Source organism: Tauraco erythrolophus, chromosome 2, assembly GCF_009769465.1.
Source record: "Tauraco erythrolophus isolate bTauEry1 chromosome 2, bTauEry1.pri, whole genome shotgun sequence".
Taxonomy (NCBI): Eukaryota; Metazoa; Chordata; class Aves; order Musophagiformes; family Musophagidae; genus Tauraco; species Tauraco erythrolophus.
In genome coordinates this window covers 55483287-55502470 of record NC_141466.1, presented here as the reverse complement: position 1 = coordinate 55502470, position 19184 = coordinate 55483287, and the positions used below count along the sequence as shown (strand labels likewise).

At 38.1% G+C, this 19184-nt stretch overlaps 1 protein-coding gene across 3 annotated transcripts; it reads right to left on the bottom strand.

Moving 5' to 3' along the window:
- Positions 1-336: 336 nt before the first annotated feature.
- On the bottom strand, positions 337-18530 carry CPSF3 (cleavage and polyadenylation specific factor 3). 3 transcript variants are annotated; one of them, XM_086631393.1, is made up of 18 exons: positions 18441-18530; positions 17472-17535; positions 16712-16809; positions 15661-15789; positions 14512-14689; positions 12984-13073; positions 11769-11919; positions 9319-9494; positions 8792-8950; positions 7891-8037; positions 6719-6871; positions 6226-6334; positions 5355-5453; positions 4146-4240; positions 3480-3567; positions 2564-2633; positions 1864-1960; positions 337-461 (listed from the first exon to the last, which is right to left on the bottom strand). In XM_086631393.1, the coding sequence occupies exons 1-18, from the start codon at positions 18509-18511 to the stop codon at positions 360-362; spliced, it is 2076 nt and encodes a 691-aa protein (XP_086487519.1). In that variant the 5' UTR covers positions 18512-18530; the 3' UTR covers positions 337-359. The 3 variants fall into 3 exon arrangements, with proteins under 3 accessions (XP_086487519.1, XP_086487521.1, XP_086487520.1); XM_086631394.1 differs by lacking the exon at positions 337-461 and having other exon boundaries at positions 1934-1973; XM_086631395.1 differs by lacking the exons at positions 17472-17535; positions 18441-18530 and having other exon boundaries at positions 14512-14657; positions 15661-15746; positions 16712-16747.
- Positions 18531-19184: the final 654 nt, after the last annotated feature.

Here is a 19184-nt window from a genome sequence, read left to right as displayed (position 1 = left end):
AACATCCAATTTATCGTCTAGCTGATCATTAGTCTTCAAAAATATAAAACGCCTTCAATTTAACTTTTGTAATTCTACATTTAGATTGATTAAGATTTTTTTTTCTTTCTTCTTGTATGTGCGTGTAAGAAACAAGAACGTGCACACTTTGCCTGATTTTATTATGATCTGTATGCACAAATACAGTTGCTATAAGGTTGCTCATCCATTATTCGAAGTAACTCGGCAGTTTCACAGCCACAGAATTGATACATTTGACTTAATGAAGAAAAAAATTTTTATTTACTCTTAAAAAATAGTCCAAATAAATTGAACATTTGAAAGACTTTTTTCTGATGCATCCTAGATATCTACAGAGGTCAGCACACCGGGCTGAGGGCATCATAAAGCCTCTGTGCAGCCAGTTCCACCATTTCACGAAGGGATTCATCATCTTCACTTCCTGGCTCACAGTCAACTGTCTGGGAAGAAACAAAAAGAAGTATGTTAGAACAACTAGCACTTCATATTCCTTGTCAGCTCGTGAAGAATGCTGATAAGTGGAAAGCAAAAAGTAGTCATGCAAATTGAAAAGAAAGTTATTGAGAGCAGCACTGTGTGTTTTCACATAGTCTGCCAATATGTAGAAGTGTTCCAAGTCCTGCTACGGAACAAGCAGCTTCTTGAGTGTTTAGTTTGATTAATAACTTGTTTCAAAACTACTATGTAAAATGCATTAAGTTCTGTAGATTACATTTAATTCAAAATCAAAACCACAAGCTTCAGTCCTCAGAGATTTCATTTTATCTGTGAATTCACTCACATTGTATTAGGTTAATATTGTAAAACACTTGCATTTGTCACAGAGTACTCACATGGATGTTCCCACACCCTTAAGATAACATTTACATCAAAATAAAACCTCAAAGAGATTCATTTATCACTAAAACAACTTAAAATGCCTTCCTAGAGAAAGATGCCCACCCCAAACATGCAAGTTCATCAACATTCAACCCAATCCCCTGACTGCTCTATCTCAAAAACAAAGGGCAGCATTTGCATAGTAATACTGTTCTTGATCCTGTGGAGTTTCTAGGCTCTAAGATGGTACCTTCTCTAATTCACTATTAACTTGTTACTCTTCTGAACAAGTAATTCCTTTCGACCATAAAGGTTTGGCGGGGGAAAAAAAAAAAGGCACTTGAAGCAGCAAACATGCATTTAATGTTATCTAACAATGCTGTTAAAAGCATGTTAACTGTAAGAGCACTGTGTTAAGAGTTAACGTGGCAAAAATAAATCCCCATGTCCCACCATATAGTCAGATTGATACTGAACAGTTTTTTATTTTAAAGCTATTAAAACTCCGTAAGAAGATATGCATGCACATAGAAAAGGACAGATCTTTCTTGTAAAACTTGGTTCACAAAGGCATGAGCTTGCCATTATGGCAACACAATATGCAAAATAAGTATTTCCAAAGATACACACTGTTGCAGTTGAGTTGCCATTAGGGCTCCCTGTCAGCACACCAGTCTTTTAACAATAAGGACATATATCAGTATAATATTATGTGAAAATGAAACCTAACTTCTTGATTAAGCAGCATGCATTTTTTTCCCAGTCTTGTTACTTTGTTCTCTATTGCAAGAGCTCTTTTCATCAGTCCTGTATTTTTTGTACTACATACACACTGAAACGTAGCATATGTTTATTAAAAACGTGGGAAAAAAGCGACGCAGCAAGCATTGTGTGCCTTGCTGTTTTGATACCAAACACAAAACAGGTACCTGACATTCTAGGCAGCACTGTACGTATACTACATCGGAGACTCACTTCTGCTGAACACAGCGCACACAAAAGCACGTTCTTTGCTGCACATACCCGAGTATCCAGGGAAATGTTTGCAGTCTTGCCGTCAACCGTGACGCACAGCACAGAGTCATCTTTTGAACTCACACAGTCTTCTCCAAACATATCCCTAAAACAAAGATCTGTGCGTGTAAGATGTGGTGAAACAGCGAACGAGCGCTTCTCTTTCTACTCATCATAGGCTTCCAAAGGCATTTTTTTAGCAGAGTATCTCCTTTCAGCAATTATTATTTAACCCACTCAGATATGATTAACAAATACCAACCTAAATTACTAAGAGTGGGTGTCACAAGAGAGTAAATATTTAAAAAAAAAAATCATCATAAATGAAGGGAAGGATTCCTTTGATTTCAAAGGAGGTAAGAGTTCTACCTAAATAACGGAACATACATCAGAGTAAGTTTTACACGAGAAGAGATCCAAAATGGTATTTTCATAAGCCTTCATAGCATAATGTTGGGAGACAACTTAAAAATTGACTTCTGGAAGAAATAACTGGTCCCTGTATTCAAAACCTTAATGATGCTGAGAACTTTTTTTTATTGTACTTCTTTCTTTACTTAATTCCTGGCCTTCGCAGAAATCAGAGTGAATCAAATTTGCACAACGTATTTTTAAGTAACTGTATCTTCAAACTGCATTATATTAAAAATATTGTAGTTACATGATTAACAGTGATCATTGTCCTTTAGAAAAATATATGCCAACTTACTGAAGCATGATCTCCATTCTCTTCCTATACACATCCATATCTACTTTTTTGGAAATTTTATGTACTGCAGCTGAAAAGAAAAAGTCATTTCACTTTCACAGATGTTTGCTGGGAGGCAAAATTGGCTAATTAATACAATCTGGTTCCTAATTCACTTTCATGATAAACAACCCAAAACCTATGTAAGATATACATGTTTAAACATATTATAAAGAAAATGTATTAAAGAAAAGATGGAAGAGTCAAGGAAATACATACATTTATGTTCCCTGTACTGATCAAATTTTAAAATAGAGAGCTTCACGCATCTAATTCTCACTTCTCACTTCTCAACTCTCCTTTTTATTGTTAACGCTCATTACTTCTCAGATTTCCTTTACTTAAAAATGAAAATCACTTGCATTTTTTTTGTATAATCCCTCAATTTTCTATTGTTATAGGAAAATACTGCATCATGGAACTAGGAGCATACAGAGAATACACAAAGTAAAACTGGACAGCAAGTGTGAGTAGCAGCAATAGGCACAGACATTCCTGGAATGTGTTTCAGGATCCAGAGTTTGAAATAAAAATAATTATTCTGGTTTTGTACTTGGTTTCAAAATCAAAAGATAGTTTAAAACAAGTATTTTGCTTTTGAAAATTTAAGTATTTGAGCATTAAAGGAGTAAGAAGTGTATAGGAAGAGCTATTTGTGAAAATCACTACCTGTTTCACTGATGAACAAACAAAACAGATCTACAACTAGAGTTTATTTAAATAAAACTTTTTAAAAACTAATTTTCAAGATTTCTAAATCATCTGAAGAGTTCAGAGAACCAAACAGAATGTTATGCAGAAAACTTAGAAATTCTTTGAAGAAGAAGGTATTACGAAAAAATGCCGTAGTTCAATAAGCATACGCTAAACTTACTACCTTTCTGTATTTTGGGATTTGACTGAACTTCCAGTATCACTGTTGTCACGGTGTCTGCATACATATCATTAGCAGGATTTGCCACCCACTGGAAGATAAAAAAAAAAAAAAAAAAAAAATCATAATTTGATCCTGTTATTTGGACTGAATGAACAATGCAACATAAAAACAATGTAACATAAATTGCATTCTCCTATTTGCTTTTCCCTGAATTCTACCTTCAAATGACTCTCATATATTTTACACTGAACCACTAACTATTTTAAACTTAGTACATTCCAGTAACTTCCCATGAAAAATTGAAGCTGTTGAATGTTTCTAAGCATGTTTATGAAACAGTTATTAATTACCACAACTATTTCAGGGAGGGGCAAAGGGGAAGGAGGGAACATCATTTGACATTATTTCCAATTACTATTTGCCAAACATAAAAAGGGCACTGAATCTGCCATAATACTCAAGTCACAGCAAAAAAGAAACTAGCAGTAGCTAAATGAAACAATATGCATGAACACGGGACTCAAGGAGAACTTTGTTCTAGCTTTCGTTCTATTTGTCATCCAACAGAAAACTACTTAAAACATTTAATTCTGCACGGCATCTGTATGATGCTGCTTTGCAGAAACTGAAGAACAAAATACTTCTTTCTCCCTCACCAATGCCCACCTCAAGGACTACCATGCCTGGTTCCTGGATCACAGTAATATTTTTGAAAACCTTCAAGGCTGGTTTTTGCTGGATTTCTATTTCTTCTACATCACCTAAGAAGTGATAATGAATGGTTAGCAAGAATAAAATTATACTGAAAACAAGGTTAACTTTATCAGCATAAGAAAACAGGTCATTTTAAGAATGCTGTGATTATCATCGCAACTGCTCACAGCAGCTCACAATTAATTTCTGAGCCTGAAGTGCATACTCTCCTCCCTTGCCTTTGGTCTGGATTGTGTGAGGTTTTTTGGTATGTAATATCAGCCATTTTACTTGTTTTGAATTCTCATTGTTGACTGGCTTAGTACACTGATGTGTGTGCACCAACGAAAAAGAAAACACATTAGAAATTGGGTGCTCCATTTGCGGAATTAACCAGCTCCTCTCACACTCTTAAAGGATAATCCATTGTTTACCTAAGAATAGAGGATAAAAAAAAAAAAAGCATTTGTGTGCCGGGTAGCACAGGGTATGAGACTTGAACACCGACTGAATACAGGTTCTCTCTTCACTAGTGATATGAATTAGATTCTGACATTAGAGAAGAAGAAAAAAAAAGTCCTCAGCTTTAAATCTGGGAAGGGATCTTGCGAAGTGTGTGTGCCTTTAATGAAGTAGAAAAGGAGCTCCCCCATACCTTTAAGAAACCTAGAAAGAGGCATTGAGGATCAGACAAGAGGCAGATTTAAATGGCTTCTGTCTCAGAAAAAGCCAGCAAGGTTAGATTCTTGCCTCTCGGGGAGTGACAAAAGAGGCTGTCTGTCACAAACGTGGACAGACCTTTCGTTTTTATTACTTCGATGGCACTACCCATCCTATTTTGGGGCTGGAGATAAAAGATCAATGGATAAATTTTGCATCAGAGTGGCTATGGCACTCACTGTGGGGGCTGATAGGAGACAAAAATCAGCCTAGGCTCTGCATTACTATATACTCATGATTTTGTAGTACAACTACAGTAGAATCCCCAAAAAAGGATGTTTCATACTCATGAACTGGATTTAGAAGCAGCTGCATAATCTAATGAAAGTTGTAAAATACGAAATAAACTGTGGCTTTTCAGTTACTGGCAAAGAAATTTCCACTCAGAAGACCTCTGAAGTCTGCAAGTTGTTTTAAAAGCAGACGACTATAAATCACAAACATGTCTTTCCAAATACACACCTGTAAGTTTTTGTAGCTGATAATAGAGCAGATTAAAAGGGCCGGTGTATGGAATGGCTTGTGTCTGTGTTACAGTGCTCATCGCCAAGTCTGTATAATCTGAAAGAATTTTTTGAAGTATGTATTAAAAATTACCCCTTTGAATTTGCTTCCTAAAAAATAAAATTGTGACTATAGATAAGTAATAGCATCAATATATTCAAGACAGAGGGCTGAAAAGAACAGTTTGTAAAAGGGAGGGCGGAGGGTCTGTTGTAAGATAAATAACATATTTGTGGTTAACAAACCAGTGAAAGCTTGTTATTTTATCATACCAAGTAAAGGCAAACAATTAACTAGGATAGTAGAACTGCTTTCCCTCAAGCTCTTCTGACCTTACTGCTCCATTTAATTATTCTTCTATTTTGAGAACAGATCAATTTATTTAGCAATAAACAGCACAGGAGCAATACACAGTATTTTCACTGTACTGTAGCTTTTTACACTAAAAACTAATGACATTTTAGAAACTGGTAGGACAATTGATCAAGGTGCTTTTCTGTTCTCACTGTCATGTTTTATGCATATTCATACAGAGGAAGAAGTTTTAAGTAACCATAAGGGGAACAGAATTTTGCCTCTCCTTTTACCAAAAGAATAGGGACTTTAAAAACAAATTTCAGTCTACAAAGAATTGAATGCCTTGCTTTTAACTCCAACAGTTCAGAACTTTTGCCAAAACTAAGCCAAACTAAACCAAAGATGTTCGCTAATTGCCTATCAAACACAAAATTACAGGAAAAAAAAACCCAATATTGTATGTGTCTTAATGACAGAAGAAGGATACAGTGAGTTTCAATTACCTACTGAGCATATGACTGACTTTACTTACTGGAGAGGTCACATGGAGAAAGGATGTGATAGTTAAAATTTCTTTTAACTAGGATTCCAGAAATTCTCTGTCCTTGCTCTGGTTTCTTATCTGCTAAAGATCCCATCACCTGGAAAGAAAAAACACACACAGTGCCAACATGGCAATCTGAAGTATTCATAGCTTAAAGTTAACTATGGACATGAAATATGTTTCCTCAGAAAAATCAAACATTATATAAAATTAACTCTGAAAATAAAGTTGTCAGAGTAACCAACAAACATTCTGAGATGTAACACAAGAAAAGGCTGGAAGAGCGAAGAACCAAAAAAATCCCACCCCACCCCCCCCAACCCAAACCCCAATTACAACACTAAACTCAAAACATTCACATATTTTGAGTCCCTGGAAAACACACACAATTCAAAACCAATTAAAAATAGAAGCTTGGGAGAAAATGTGCAGGTTTTATGCCAAAGGAAAATACTGCTGTACAGATAAGAAAATATTATACCTTGGCAAGTTTTTCTCCTCTGAAGTTTAATGTCACAGCTTCAGTATTCCTAGGATTATGAACTTCTATATGAACTTCATCATTATCCTCATATTCCCGTATCAATGCTGCTTTCAATCTGGCCATTTCATTCTGCTCACCATGAACTAAAATCTATAGAAAGACAGTTTTTCTTTTAGCAGAAGTTATTTGTCCAACCAGACATGTTTAGTAAGCAAATTACCCAAGAAAACTGCCGTCTTGTACCTCGTCTTTATAAAAATGTAACTTCATGAGGTCATGAGATATGAAACATTAGCTCAATTATACTACATACAGTTCTACGTGTCTTTGAATTCTAGGCATTATTCAAAGGCCTAGATTTCATGATTTTGATTATTAGTAGAAAAATACATGCAAATAAGCTGAATGCATTATAGAGATTTAATTTTTCAGACACAAACACGTTGTTATATTATTAGTAGTATGTTTTATTACATGTATTATAAAAGTTAGTTAGCTTTACATTTTTGTGTCTGCATGTAGATAAACATATACATAATAGAGATGTAGTTCAGAGAGTATGCTTATTAAGTTCACAATTTTTTTTCCAAGTTAAACCCTCTTTTCTTCCACTATGATTTGTTTTATTTCTTATCTGTGCTTGCATGCTGATTCTGCCCCAGTCTCAGCAAGTTACAGATCCCAGCCCCCATTTTCATATTCTGGTCCTTCACAGCTCCTGCTCCCTGCGATTTGCTCATGCTTTTCCCCCCCAAGCACTGCCTTTCTCTTTTACTGCCTGCTACATACCTTCTTTCAGATCGGCCTACTCTTTTTCAACCATTGTTTCCTGTTTGGGGCAAATTCCAACAAATTATTCCAATAGCAGTGTCTCCAACTTAATGTTGTCCTATACTGTATCTTACTTGTGCAAAACACCGCTGAAACAGGTTATGGACCACATCACTTTCTTGAAAGTCATCCCCAGATATCCCACATGCAGACAGTCAAGGGCAAGTTCATCTTTACGTAATGAACAGGTAACGTGATCAGAAACGGTTAAAATCTCCACCTTTTATTATTCAAAGCTGCTGGCTACAGCTAGACACCAGTACCTGCCTTGATGACTCAAGGCTGTGAACTGGTTTGATGAATCCCACTCTGGAAAAATAGGCAGCACATATACTAACCACATGTGGAGGTTTCAGGGCCCGGATAAATTCACTAGTTTGTTGATAATCTGTGTGAGCAGAGAAAGAAATGTAATCCACAGACATCTTCAGTGGGAGTTTTTGCCCTGACATAGTTGTGATCTCTTCAGGTTCAGACATGATGTGCTAGAAAAAAAAAAGAGCACTTTAAATAAAATCGAAAGCCTCTGACGGACACCATATAACTAATGCTTTACATTTCAAAAATCAATGAAATAATATTGGCAGCCAGGTTAAATGAGAAGAACTAAAAAAACTCTCAAATTTCACAAAACATACACACTCACAAATGAAAAAAAGCATGCACAACATACACCAATTCATCTTCTGCATCTCCAGCAGATCTGGGAGTTCATTCTTTTTCCAGATACGCCTCTCTCAAATTTGCATTGCAATTATAACAAGTGTGTGATTTCTGTCTCTAAATGCAAAACTAGATGCTCTGTTTGCCCTTAGCTGCTGGAATTTGAAAGGAAGGATTTCATTGTCTACAACCAGACAGTGGCACAACATGCGCAAGGCGGTATCATCTCTGACACGTAAGTGGCGTTAGGTTTAATATTGACTCCTCTACATTTAGGGTTAGGGCTTCCCTCTCAAAAAGTTAAATGGTGGAGAGGTCTAAAGATGGAGTAAAGTATCAATCATTCTTTCTCATGACAAGAAAACTGCTCCTGGAAAAGATTATTTTGTATAACATCACTGGAAATGGCCATATGGAAATTTTCTGTCCTTTTCATTAGCCAAAAGCAATTAGTTTTGACTACGTAATTATGCGTACTTGACAACAATCTTCTCAGTAAATCCAAATAAAGACACTTGCTACTAGCCAACTCTTTTCAAACACAAATTAAGAACCTGTGGTAGATTAACAACTCACCTTAGCAAGCGTTCCTTCAACACAGTACCCTGCTATAATTACTCCATTTCTCTTATCTGTGCACCAGCTCTCAAACAGCTCTCTGGATAAGCCACTCTGCATCATACCTGGGGAAGCCATCACAACACTTGGGCCAATATCATCAAAGTGATCCATGCTCTAAATGGACAAACAGCAAGAATATCAGTTACCACAACTCACTTGAAGGACAGCCTAGATGCACGCTTGAACAACGTAGAAGGTAGAGCCCTATGTTCACAGATTATAACCCATCCTCACAAAAAGTGCAGTTAAGTTCCTCCTACTGATGCCCATAAGGAGCAAACTAGAAACACAGGGATCTACAGTGGAAGAAAAGTTGGGGCCTAAGCTCCCCTCAACCAGCCTGCTGAACACTGGGAGAGCAGATAACTCAGATGCAAACCTGTACCTAATCAATGTAACAGGACAGTAAACATGCAAACCATTCAGCAAAGAGGAACTCTTCTGTCAGCCCCTTTTGTAAGGCAACCTTATCTCCAGCTTACCTTCAGATTACTAATATGCTTGAAAACAAATGGGTTGTTGATGTTAATTTGCTTGCGGATTTTGTCATTCATGGCATTGACATACGTCTGATAAACTGCCATGCATTTCTTTGCCAAAGAGGAAGCATAGTATATAGGGATATCATGGAGTTCAGGATGATTCTGCCAGTATTCATCTGAAAAAAAACACCAAACCCCAAAACAATAAAAAAGAACAAAAACCCACCAAACTAAAAAACCACACAACCAATCCAGCATTATCTCCAAAACGCATGCTTCTCAGAAATGTTAATACTTCTTGTAAAACAGATTTAGCAGTAGTTTTTTTCATTTTTATTACAGAAAATCACAATCACAGAGGTTTTTTTTCCACCAGCTCTACTAAAGAAGAGAAAGCAATCATCAACTAAAAACGTATATACCTAGTACAAACAAACAAGCAAACATACAAGAAAAAGACAAACTTCAGATATTTTTTGCAGGTCAAATTCAAATCAATCACTAACTTTAGCTACAAAGTAGAAAGTATACATGATATTACACAGCAATAAATCTACGTTTAAAACAACGCAAGCTTTACCACACTACTGCAATAAAGCTAAAATGTCTCTGTCAAATATTGATTATACATCTAACAGTTAGAGACATCTGCACATAGATATGTTGGTGAAAATTCACTGTAAAAAAAAAAAAAAAAAAAAAATCTGTAAAACAAATCCGTGGAGTTCAAGATGTGAAAGGATCACCCAGTTACGAAGCCTGGCTTTCTATATATCACCAACAGTTATATTTCACAAGCTTAACTGAAACAAAACCAGGAAAAAATCGTCCACTAACCACAACTTATTTTATCACCGATGACAGTAGCCGTGACCTTTACTAAACACAAAGAAGAGATCTGAATATAGCTATACAAACATAACTTATTCATTTTCCCACTTGGATACAGGTCTGCTAGTCTAAAACATTTGTATTGCATAACTGCAGAACAATTGTCCAAAAAGAGCAGTATGTGCTTTTGGCTGTATTTGTACATTTAAAATATGGCTTCAACCTCACAGCTTGATCTGCAGACAAAGCTTTCAGAACATGTCAGAGAGGCTCACTGCCACGAATATCCTAATAAAATCAAGTGTGAGGTGGAAACAGCCAATGAAAGATAACTAATAGCAGGATCTGCAGTAACATTAGAAGACTGCACCCACCATCATAATTTTCTATACCATAATGCAGTATTTTATTTTTTTGTCAGACACTTATGGAAAGAAGAAAAACAAAGACAGAAACCTGTGGGCTTCATTGTGTAGGCATGTGAAATGCAATCGCATTTTCTACCTAATTAAGCACCCAATTGCACATCTAGCTTTTCTAAATATATTTTCAAGCTCATCTTTAGTAACTCACTTTAGTATCTACATATGGCAAGGAGAGGCCAACAAATTGCAAACTAATGGCTACACAAGATTTAAAATGTTCCATTTTTATCTTCTCTAGAAAACAAAAAACCCTCAATCAATGATAAGTAGTGAATAATCCTACAACATCAAATACTACCCCATGCCTAGATCCAAATTTCTTGTTAGCATTTGAATAGACCAGTAACTGATTTTCAATGTTGAGCTAAACTGAAAAGGAAAGTGAGAAGAATTTCAAGTACTTAAGGTAAAACTTCCGATTCAACACCCTTAAAAATAAGCATTTCAATTCTGAGGTAGTATCTTCTGCTTGTCAGCATTCACGTGAGCAAAAAGACTAGTGAAAAATCATGTACACAGTACACATTAAATGTGCTAAAAGGAAGCAAACAAGCCCGGAAATAATTTATTTAAAAACTATTTCATCTGAAGTACCTTGTAACAACTACCTATATATTTTATATGAAGTGGCTTGTTATGATCACGTACAATTCCCCCCACCTCTCCATTTTGCTCTTCTTAAGAAAGCCTAATTTGCTTTCCCATTATTATTAGGACTTTACAAATGCTAGAAGTGTTATGGTTTTCTCAGCTTTTCCTATAAAGACTTCTTCACATAGGTCTCTGAACTAAAGGACAAAGATAGTGAAACTTTGGAACAAAATATACCTTTTTTTTAGTAGTACAGTTTAAATAGAACAGTTGCTATGATTGCTTACTTTTCCATTTGTAATAACAGTCCTTATTTGCTGAAATCCTGGTTCAACAAGATTCAAAAGTCAGGCATACATTACCATGCCATTACCCTTTCCTTTCTAGGTCTCTGTCCTACCTCACAAAGCAGAAATGCCTTGGTTGATTTCCTGCGTTTTTTGCATTTGAACAAACACACATTATATATTCTCAGGTGATTAACACGCTGGCAAATGGCTGAAGAGCTGTTTAAAAAACTACTATATCTGAAAGACTGCACACAAAAACATTCTCATTTAACTTTATATGCCTTTTATTAAAAGGAGCTGGGAAAGTACATACCTAAAATTAAAAGCAGTTCTTGAGCTCGACCCAGGGCAAACACAGGAATAAGACCTCTACCTCCTCTGTTTACGATGTCGTGAACGGTATTGCAGAATCTTGCCTCCCGCTCTTCTCTTTTTTCATGAATATGAGTACCATACGTGGATTCCTACGCACAGAGAAACCGAATGTTAGAAGCATTGATACAAAGACTAATTCTTGATCTTCTCCTCTGAACCCAACAAGAAAACGCAGAAAAACATATTGGTGGTAGCATGGGGAGGAAGGGAGGGGGAAGGGAGAAGTAAAGGGAAAAATCAAAAAACACCCCCAAATTCCCATAACCACCTCCACCAAGATAAATAAGCAAAATTTCCCCTCCCAGCAATTTGGAAAGGCAGATCCTATGAGTAAAAACAAAACCAAACCAAAACAAATTAGAACTATTAATTCTGATGCTTCTTTTAAGAGGTTCCAAATTTAACATATTTCTTTTCCTCACTGGAAACGCTGCCACTGCCTTGATGAACAGGTTATCCCGTTAACATGGCTCACTAGTGGTACGCGTGCCACAGTTTAGAAACACCTAGTCTAAAATAAAGGAATTACATGAAGTACAAGATTTTCAGGTGACTTAAAATTAAATTATCAGTTACAGAAAGCAGTTAGAAGAGACATAATAAATGAAATAATTTTAAGCATTACTGTAAAAGATCCCACTGTTCGTTTCCAGATAAACTGTTATTTTTACAGTTTTCCTTGAGCTTCTGATTTTCAAACATGGATTCAGAATAAAACCATTTCTCTCAGAAAACAAAACAAAACGAAACTATGGCATAGCACTCAGGGCACCTCCACCCAGGACAAATTCTCAACAAACATAGTTGGAAGTAGGTTAGGATCTACTACAGAAAGATATCTGGTTAAATTGGGGTTTGTACAATACATATAGCAAACACAAGTCGAAACCAAATAAACCTCTCATCTTGAAAAGGTTTGTTTAGAGGCTTAAGGAACTTAATCAGCAGAATTATAAAACAAAAATTAGACTCTTCAATATAGCGAAAAGAAATGCTGGAGTGTTCTGAACACCCAAGCATTTGGATGTTTAACACAAATCACATACTACCATTAAATCTTCATTGGCTTTCTCATTCCATTTGAGATTTTATTAAGTAATACCCTTATACATATTTAATTACTAATATAAACAAATAATTTAGTAAAACTTACAATGATAAGAATATCGGGTTTAATATTGGGAATCTCAGCCGCCATCAGATGTCTGTCTTCTTGTCTTGAGAAATCACCTGTATATAAAAGCTATCAGAGAAGTCATTACTCTGATTACAGGTTCTACCAAGTCAGCAGTATTTAAAAAGCTGTTGTATAGGAGTTGCATCTTTTAAGTAAAGACGGTTTTACGGAATTATGATAAAAAGGTCACTTGTACTTTATAACTAAAGACTCTTCTGATGTCGACAGTACTTACAATATTAGGTCAATAGTACTACAATAAAAATATTTTAACCACAGTAAGTAAAGGTATTTCATGGAGTACCATAATTCCAACATAAATTTATTATTTATATTTATTTAATATTATTTATATTTACAATTTATCAAATTATATTAAGATTTTAATTTTCGTTTGGGATATAAAGGTGTCATTTTCAGCCTTTTGCACACATGTGCTGACCACTAAGAAATAAAAATTGATGTAACAGAAAACAGAGCAGGTCTCAAGTGGAAGCAGATAAATCTGCATTTACATATCAGAATGCAAATACAATGAATAATCCAAGAAAATTACTTTTTAAAAATTCTTCTAAAACTTTCTAGTAATAAAAAAAGAGCCTGTAATCAAGCAGATTTTCCAAACAGAATGATCATGTTTCCTTTTACACCAAGAAGTAACTTGTAACTGTTGGTAATTTTTAACGGATTCTTAACTGCAAGGTGGAATGCAGCTCAATCAGAAAAAAAAAAAAAGGCAGTAAGATATCTACATTTTATTGTAATCACTGTAAATTCAGTTCTATGTTTTTTTCTAAACTTTAAATTTTTAAAATTTTCAATCATTACAAACCATGAACAAAGTCCTACTGGACAGCAATTCTCAGGACCACCATCTCTTTTCCCTCCTCAAGGCTGTATGAAACATTTCTTGGGTGCTAATTATCCTACTGAACTCCAATGCATGAGATTAGTTTCAAGCATCTGGTTCTGACACAGTGCTGCCTGTGACTATATGATGACTTATTTAATCTCTGCCTAAAATTAACAATAATCCTATTTCTTTAGGTACTTTAGTGTAAGAATGTTAAGTGAAAAATATAATTTGCATACTTTGACAAATGCCATTTAAGCACTCAAGACAGGCAGACTTCTGGTAATCCAGAATTACAAAAATGAACATCTGTTCATAGATTTTACTAAAATGCAGCTTCCGTAAGACTGCCTCAGCTATCAGCTACCTCTGAGTGGACCAGCAAGGAAAACTACATGTTTACTGGTTCCAAGTCTGAGTCGTAACTCACTCTGATAAAATCCAAACATCCTACCTGGTTCAATACACATCACTTACCAGTTCTACTCAATGAGAAAATACATGCTGTAAGCCAAGGTCTCCCACCTTGACTTGAAACCAAGTCTGACAGCTTCAGCCACAGTGGGGTGGAGCTTAACAGACAATAGTAAACAATTAATGACTACATTAGAATCCAGGCTTGATTCCAACTTTATAATAAAAAGAAAATACCTTCACGCCAGCTATTTCAATCATAAACATGGCTGCTCCCAGAACGTGGCCTGCGTGGTAACACCAGAATTTGATTCCTGCCACCTCTTTCACCTCATGGAAGTTGATGGTCTCAATCTTGTCCATGCTTTCTTCAAGGTCTGTTTCTGTATATAGCATGTCATCCGCTGATATATTACTGGATATAAGTGAAATGACTAAATATCAGCTCATCTTACCAGCTTCTCTCACGTAACAGTTGGAAAACACACCTCCTGGATTTTTCGCCACTGACAGTAAGACTTCCATTCAGTAACGCTACGGCTCCTGCGTTAGACACCAAGCCCAGGTACTCTAATGTCGTTTACCTCAGCAGACTTAAAACACCTTTCTGTCAGAAGGCCATGCTAGAATAATCTTTTCAGTTCAGGATCTGCTCTGTATCTGTCTAAAAGTACCAACAGATTCCCAGCCCTGGACAGAGATCTGCCGCTTAGCTTGTAGCAGTCCTCAAAACCCAAACTAAACCATACTTCTCCCATCGGCCCAGAACAAACAAGTTAAAAGAGGAATGTTTATCAGGTGTCTAACCCAAGCTAGAAACTGCTGAGTTGAGATGTGCTTAGGACCATTGTACTCACACAGAAAAGATGTGTCAAGGCACGTAACAGAAGAAAAAATAAAAATGAAAAAAAAAGAGAGGAAAAAGCCCCCAACAACATGTAAGTAACAGAGCACTCTTTGTATATTTAATATTTAATCTGACCTTGCCCTGAGTTATTTGTATCTTTATGGGCTTAAAATTCACTAGTTCTATGAAGCTTAAACAAAAACAGACATTAAAAAGCATGAGAATGAAAGAGTGTCTTAAGAGAGACAGATGGGTAGAAAAGCGCATAGTATTAAAGGTCCAAACAAGGCAAATGAAAAGAATGACAGGAAAGAAGGAAAGATTTGGGGTTTTTTTTATTCATAGGAAATTATTCGAGAGACACATTATCCATGAATCAGTAAGATCATTCATAACTTCTAACCTGGTTATAACTGTTGCTACTCGTGGCAACATCCAAGTTCACCCAGCCACCTTTGGTGGCTTCATCTGAAGTCTCCTATTGGATATATAGGTGAAATAATTCAGGAGTTGAGGAGACAACACACGGGTCAGCTTACCTGACTTTGACATAGTCTGAAAGAAGCCATCTGTAAATAGCTTTTGTGGCATGAGTCATAAACGTCCTTCCTTTAAAACTTGTTTTCTGCAAAAACCATGGTAAAGCCCCACAGTGATCTAAATGGAAACTTAAAACAGACACACATACCCAATTAACACATCAACATTACACAACACTAGCATATAATGTAGAATTCACTACTTCACTGGATTAACATGCTGTCATGAAAATACAGAAACAGAATTTTCAACCTTGTTGGTAACTAATGCTGGTCTATATTCTGTACACTAGTGACCAGAGAAACAACCAAGAAAAGGAAGGACTAATACAGGAAATTCTCCATTAATTGCAAAGGGTTTACCCATATAATCTCGCAACTAACGTTTTTGTAATTTACATACAAATTTATAGAGAGAAAAGTAACAGGAACCAGGAATACAATAAATGTCAAACATACAAGAAAGTTAACAGATGTGATCCTAAATTTACACGTTGTACGCTATGGATTAAAACATGACTACTAAAATAAAATCATTTGGCCACACTTCTAGTTCGACCTATCTTAAAGAAGCACGTTTGAAATAGAGGAAGAACAAGCACATGCCACGAAAACTCAGGATTATACAGGCACCTGGTTATGACTGGTTAAATCATTTAGAAATGGCATTCCTTGTCCCTCAGGCACTAGCAATATTTTAACCACATTCAAAGCTTGCTTAGGTCTCTGAGAACCTTTTTCGTATCAAGTCAATAGAGAAAAACCAAAACCAATACTTTTCAGTAGTCTTTATGTAGAAAACTCATTCTAGAAGCTGTCACAATGGTGTTAAAGCAGGCCAAGTTATAAAAAAGTCAGGCATCACAGCAAACTCAGAGGACAGTTGTAATGTCAAAAGTGACTGAACATGCTTAATTTTAAAAAAGTCGGAAACTAAAACCATGCCATTATCATCTATATAACACCTATGTTCAGCCTGTCTTAATAACATATAAGTGAACACAGCTCAGACCATGACATCGGTATATTTGTTCTTTTAGGTGTAACTTACTGACTAATTAGGAGGAGATCAATCTCAGCAGGATCTATCAAATCAATGTAAGGAAGAGCATCCATTCCTTCCAGTCCAGGATGGATTCCACAATCAAGCTGAAAAATTAAAGTAAGTTAAAGCTTCTAATAAAACATATAAAAAAACCTCTTCCATTTTGGCCTAAAATATAGTTACTGGTAACTTTTAGCATCACGCAAAAAAAAGTATTTTTTCCTTAAACATTGCTTTTAGCATTGCATTTCACATCTCAGACTTCTGTCTAAATGACTTATTTCCACTGGGAAACTGAACACCTTTCAAAAGATCCCAGTCTTTTGTTTATAATTTTGTACCTATACAAGCTTTCATTCACACTTCAGCAACACCTGAATATACAGAACCAGTGTATACAAGTTATTTAAGCTGAGAAGACGGCTGGAAAAGGGAAAGCGAACATGTATGTGTTTATACATGACTGTTTACACATCACTGCTGGAAAACATTAGCCTTAGGTTCCACTGAAACCTACTACGTGCAAATTTTGGAATCCATCCTTCAGACACATACATTCTGTTTGGGGATACGGATTTATTTCACAGGACCACCTCTGTAATGACTACTATCATGTATGTTATATTGATCCAGGAAGCTACAAAACGTGTCTCTTATAGCACAGTGGCCGACTTCAGTGTGGAGGCTGAATTTAACCTGTAACATCTTTTTGAGATATGAAGTACCATAACAAGAGGACATACAAATATATTCGTGCAATAATTACCATTATTTTTCTTCCTTTAAACTCCAGAATAATACATGACCTTCCTACTTCTTGGCCGGCCCCTCTGCAAAAGGATATCAAAGTCATCAAAATTAAAACAACCTGCACTGTATAGATGTAACCGTATATTGGATGCCTTTAGTGGGATTATTCTTCTGTGCAGAAATAACAACTGCACAGTCCTTTTAAGCTCAGATATTTAAGGTAACTGAACAGTTATATTTATCTCAATGGAAATGAGATCCTATTTAATGCAGCAGAAATAAAAAGAATCTGTTTGGGGTGACTATTTCGGTCTCTTCAGGTTTTTACTGAACGCTGTGCGCTCCAGTCTCAAAGCACTGAGATGTATAACGAACGGGAAGTTTACTTAAATAAGGAATTACTTTGGGCTGAATAAGCCTGAAGTAGCATCTCCAAGCTGTCCAGAAGACAACTCTTGTGATGCTACCAGAAACACCTTCGAATCGCACTGGCATCTTTACCAGAGAAAAAAAATCGACTCAAAATACTACAGAATTCACAATGCTGTCGAGGTGCAAAAGGCAAAAAAGAAGGTTTTTGCTTAGACAACGCTTCGATAGCGCATAAGGAATGGACGCGACCCTTCCAGCCGACTGTGACAGCTATCCCGGAGACCGCCGGGCCGCCTGCTCGTTGGAAAAGCCACGGAAAACCAGTAGGGGGCAAAACAAAGCACCCCGAGATTTCCACGCCTCGCACAACGTTTCACTCAACCGCCCAGGGCACGCTCCCGCCTCGCCTGTCGCGACAGCACAACCGGTGCCCGCGGGAGGCGCCGGGCCGCGGCCGAGGGCGCGCACCCACCCCTCCGGCCGCGGCTCCAGCCGCCGCTCTGGTGCCTGCGGCCCCGGCCCCAGTCCCGCCGCCCCCAGCCCCAGCCCCGCCGCTCCCCCCTCCCAGGCCCAACGCGTGGCTGCCGCCATGGCGCCCGCCCCGGGCGCTCACAGGGGCCGGATGAGCAGCTGATCGCTCTCCTCCGCCGGGATCAGGGCCTCGGCTTTCCGCTTCGCCGACATACTGCCGCGACCCTCAGCGGCGCCCGACACCGTCCCGCACCAGCACCCGGCCCCCGGCCCGCCGTCCCTTTCCCTTTCCCTATCCTTTTTCCCTTCCCCTTCCTCCGCTCCCCGCCGCGCCGCGCATGCGCCCGCGGGGCGGAGCGACCCGGAAGTGGAAGGGTGCGGGCGGGCGGCGAGCTGAGGTGAGCTGAGGGTCTGGCGGCGGCGAGCGGGGTCCGGGCGCTCGTTGAGCTCCCGGTAGCGGCGCCGGGAGGGCGGGCTGGCGCGGAGCGTCCCTGGGGGGCGGGGGTGGCGCTCGGCCCTCGGCTCGAGAAGCCGAACGGCCGCGTCGCGCTGCCCGCGGTGACGGGGGCCGCGCTCCCGATTCCCCCGGCGGCGGCCACCGGAGACTCCGCCCTTCGCCTTCCTGTGGGAAGCGGGCTTGCGGCTGTGTTATTTATCGGGTTATCATTCGGGGCTAGAGGTGAAAACAGGGAGGAGGAAAGCAAAGCGCGGGATGCGGCGCTGCCCTGCCGGGCTTCTCCGCGCTTCACCCCGCCGCAGGTCCCGGGCTCTGAGGCGGGACACGGTGATGCTTCCTGCGTCCGGAGCGGGAAAGGTGCACCTCAGAAAGGGCGTGTGCTGAGCGAGGAGATGCTGAGAGCTCCTTGGAGCTTGGGAAGCAGCGCGG

Bases quoted from the DNA above. Each gene is read 5' to 3' on its own strand.
- CPSF3 (XM_086631393.1), bottom strand. From the start codon at position 18,511: ATGTCGGCGAAGCGGAAAGCCGAGGCCCTGATCCCGGCGGAGGAGAGC. The intron at 8,038-8,791 runs GTGAGTTGTTAA...TTTTTTTTCTAG, and splicing joins TTGAAGGAACGCTTGCTAAG to CACATCATGTCTGAACCTGA. The intron at 2,634-3,479 runs GTAGTAAGTTTA...TTTTCTTTTCAG, and splicing joins AAATCCCAAAATACAGAAAG to CTGCAGTACATAAAATTTCC.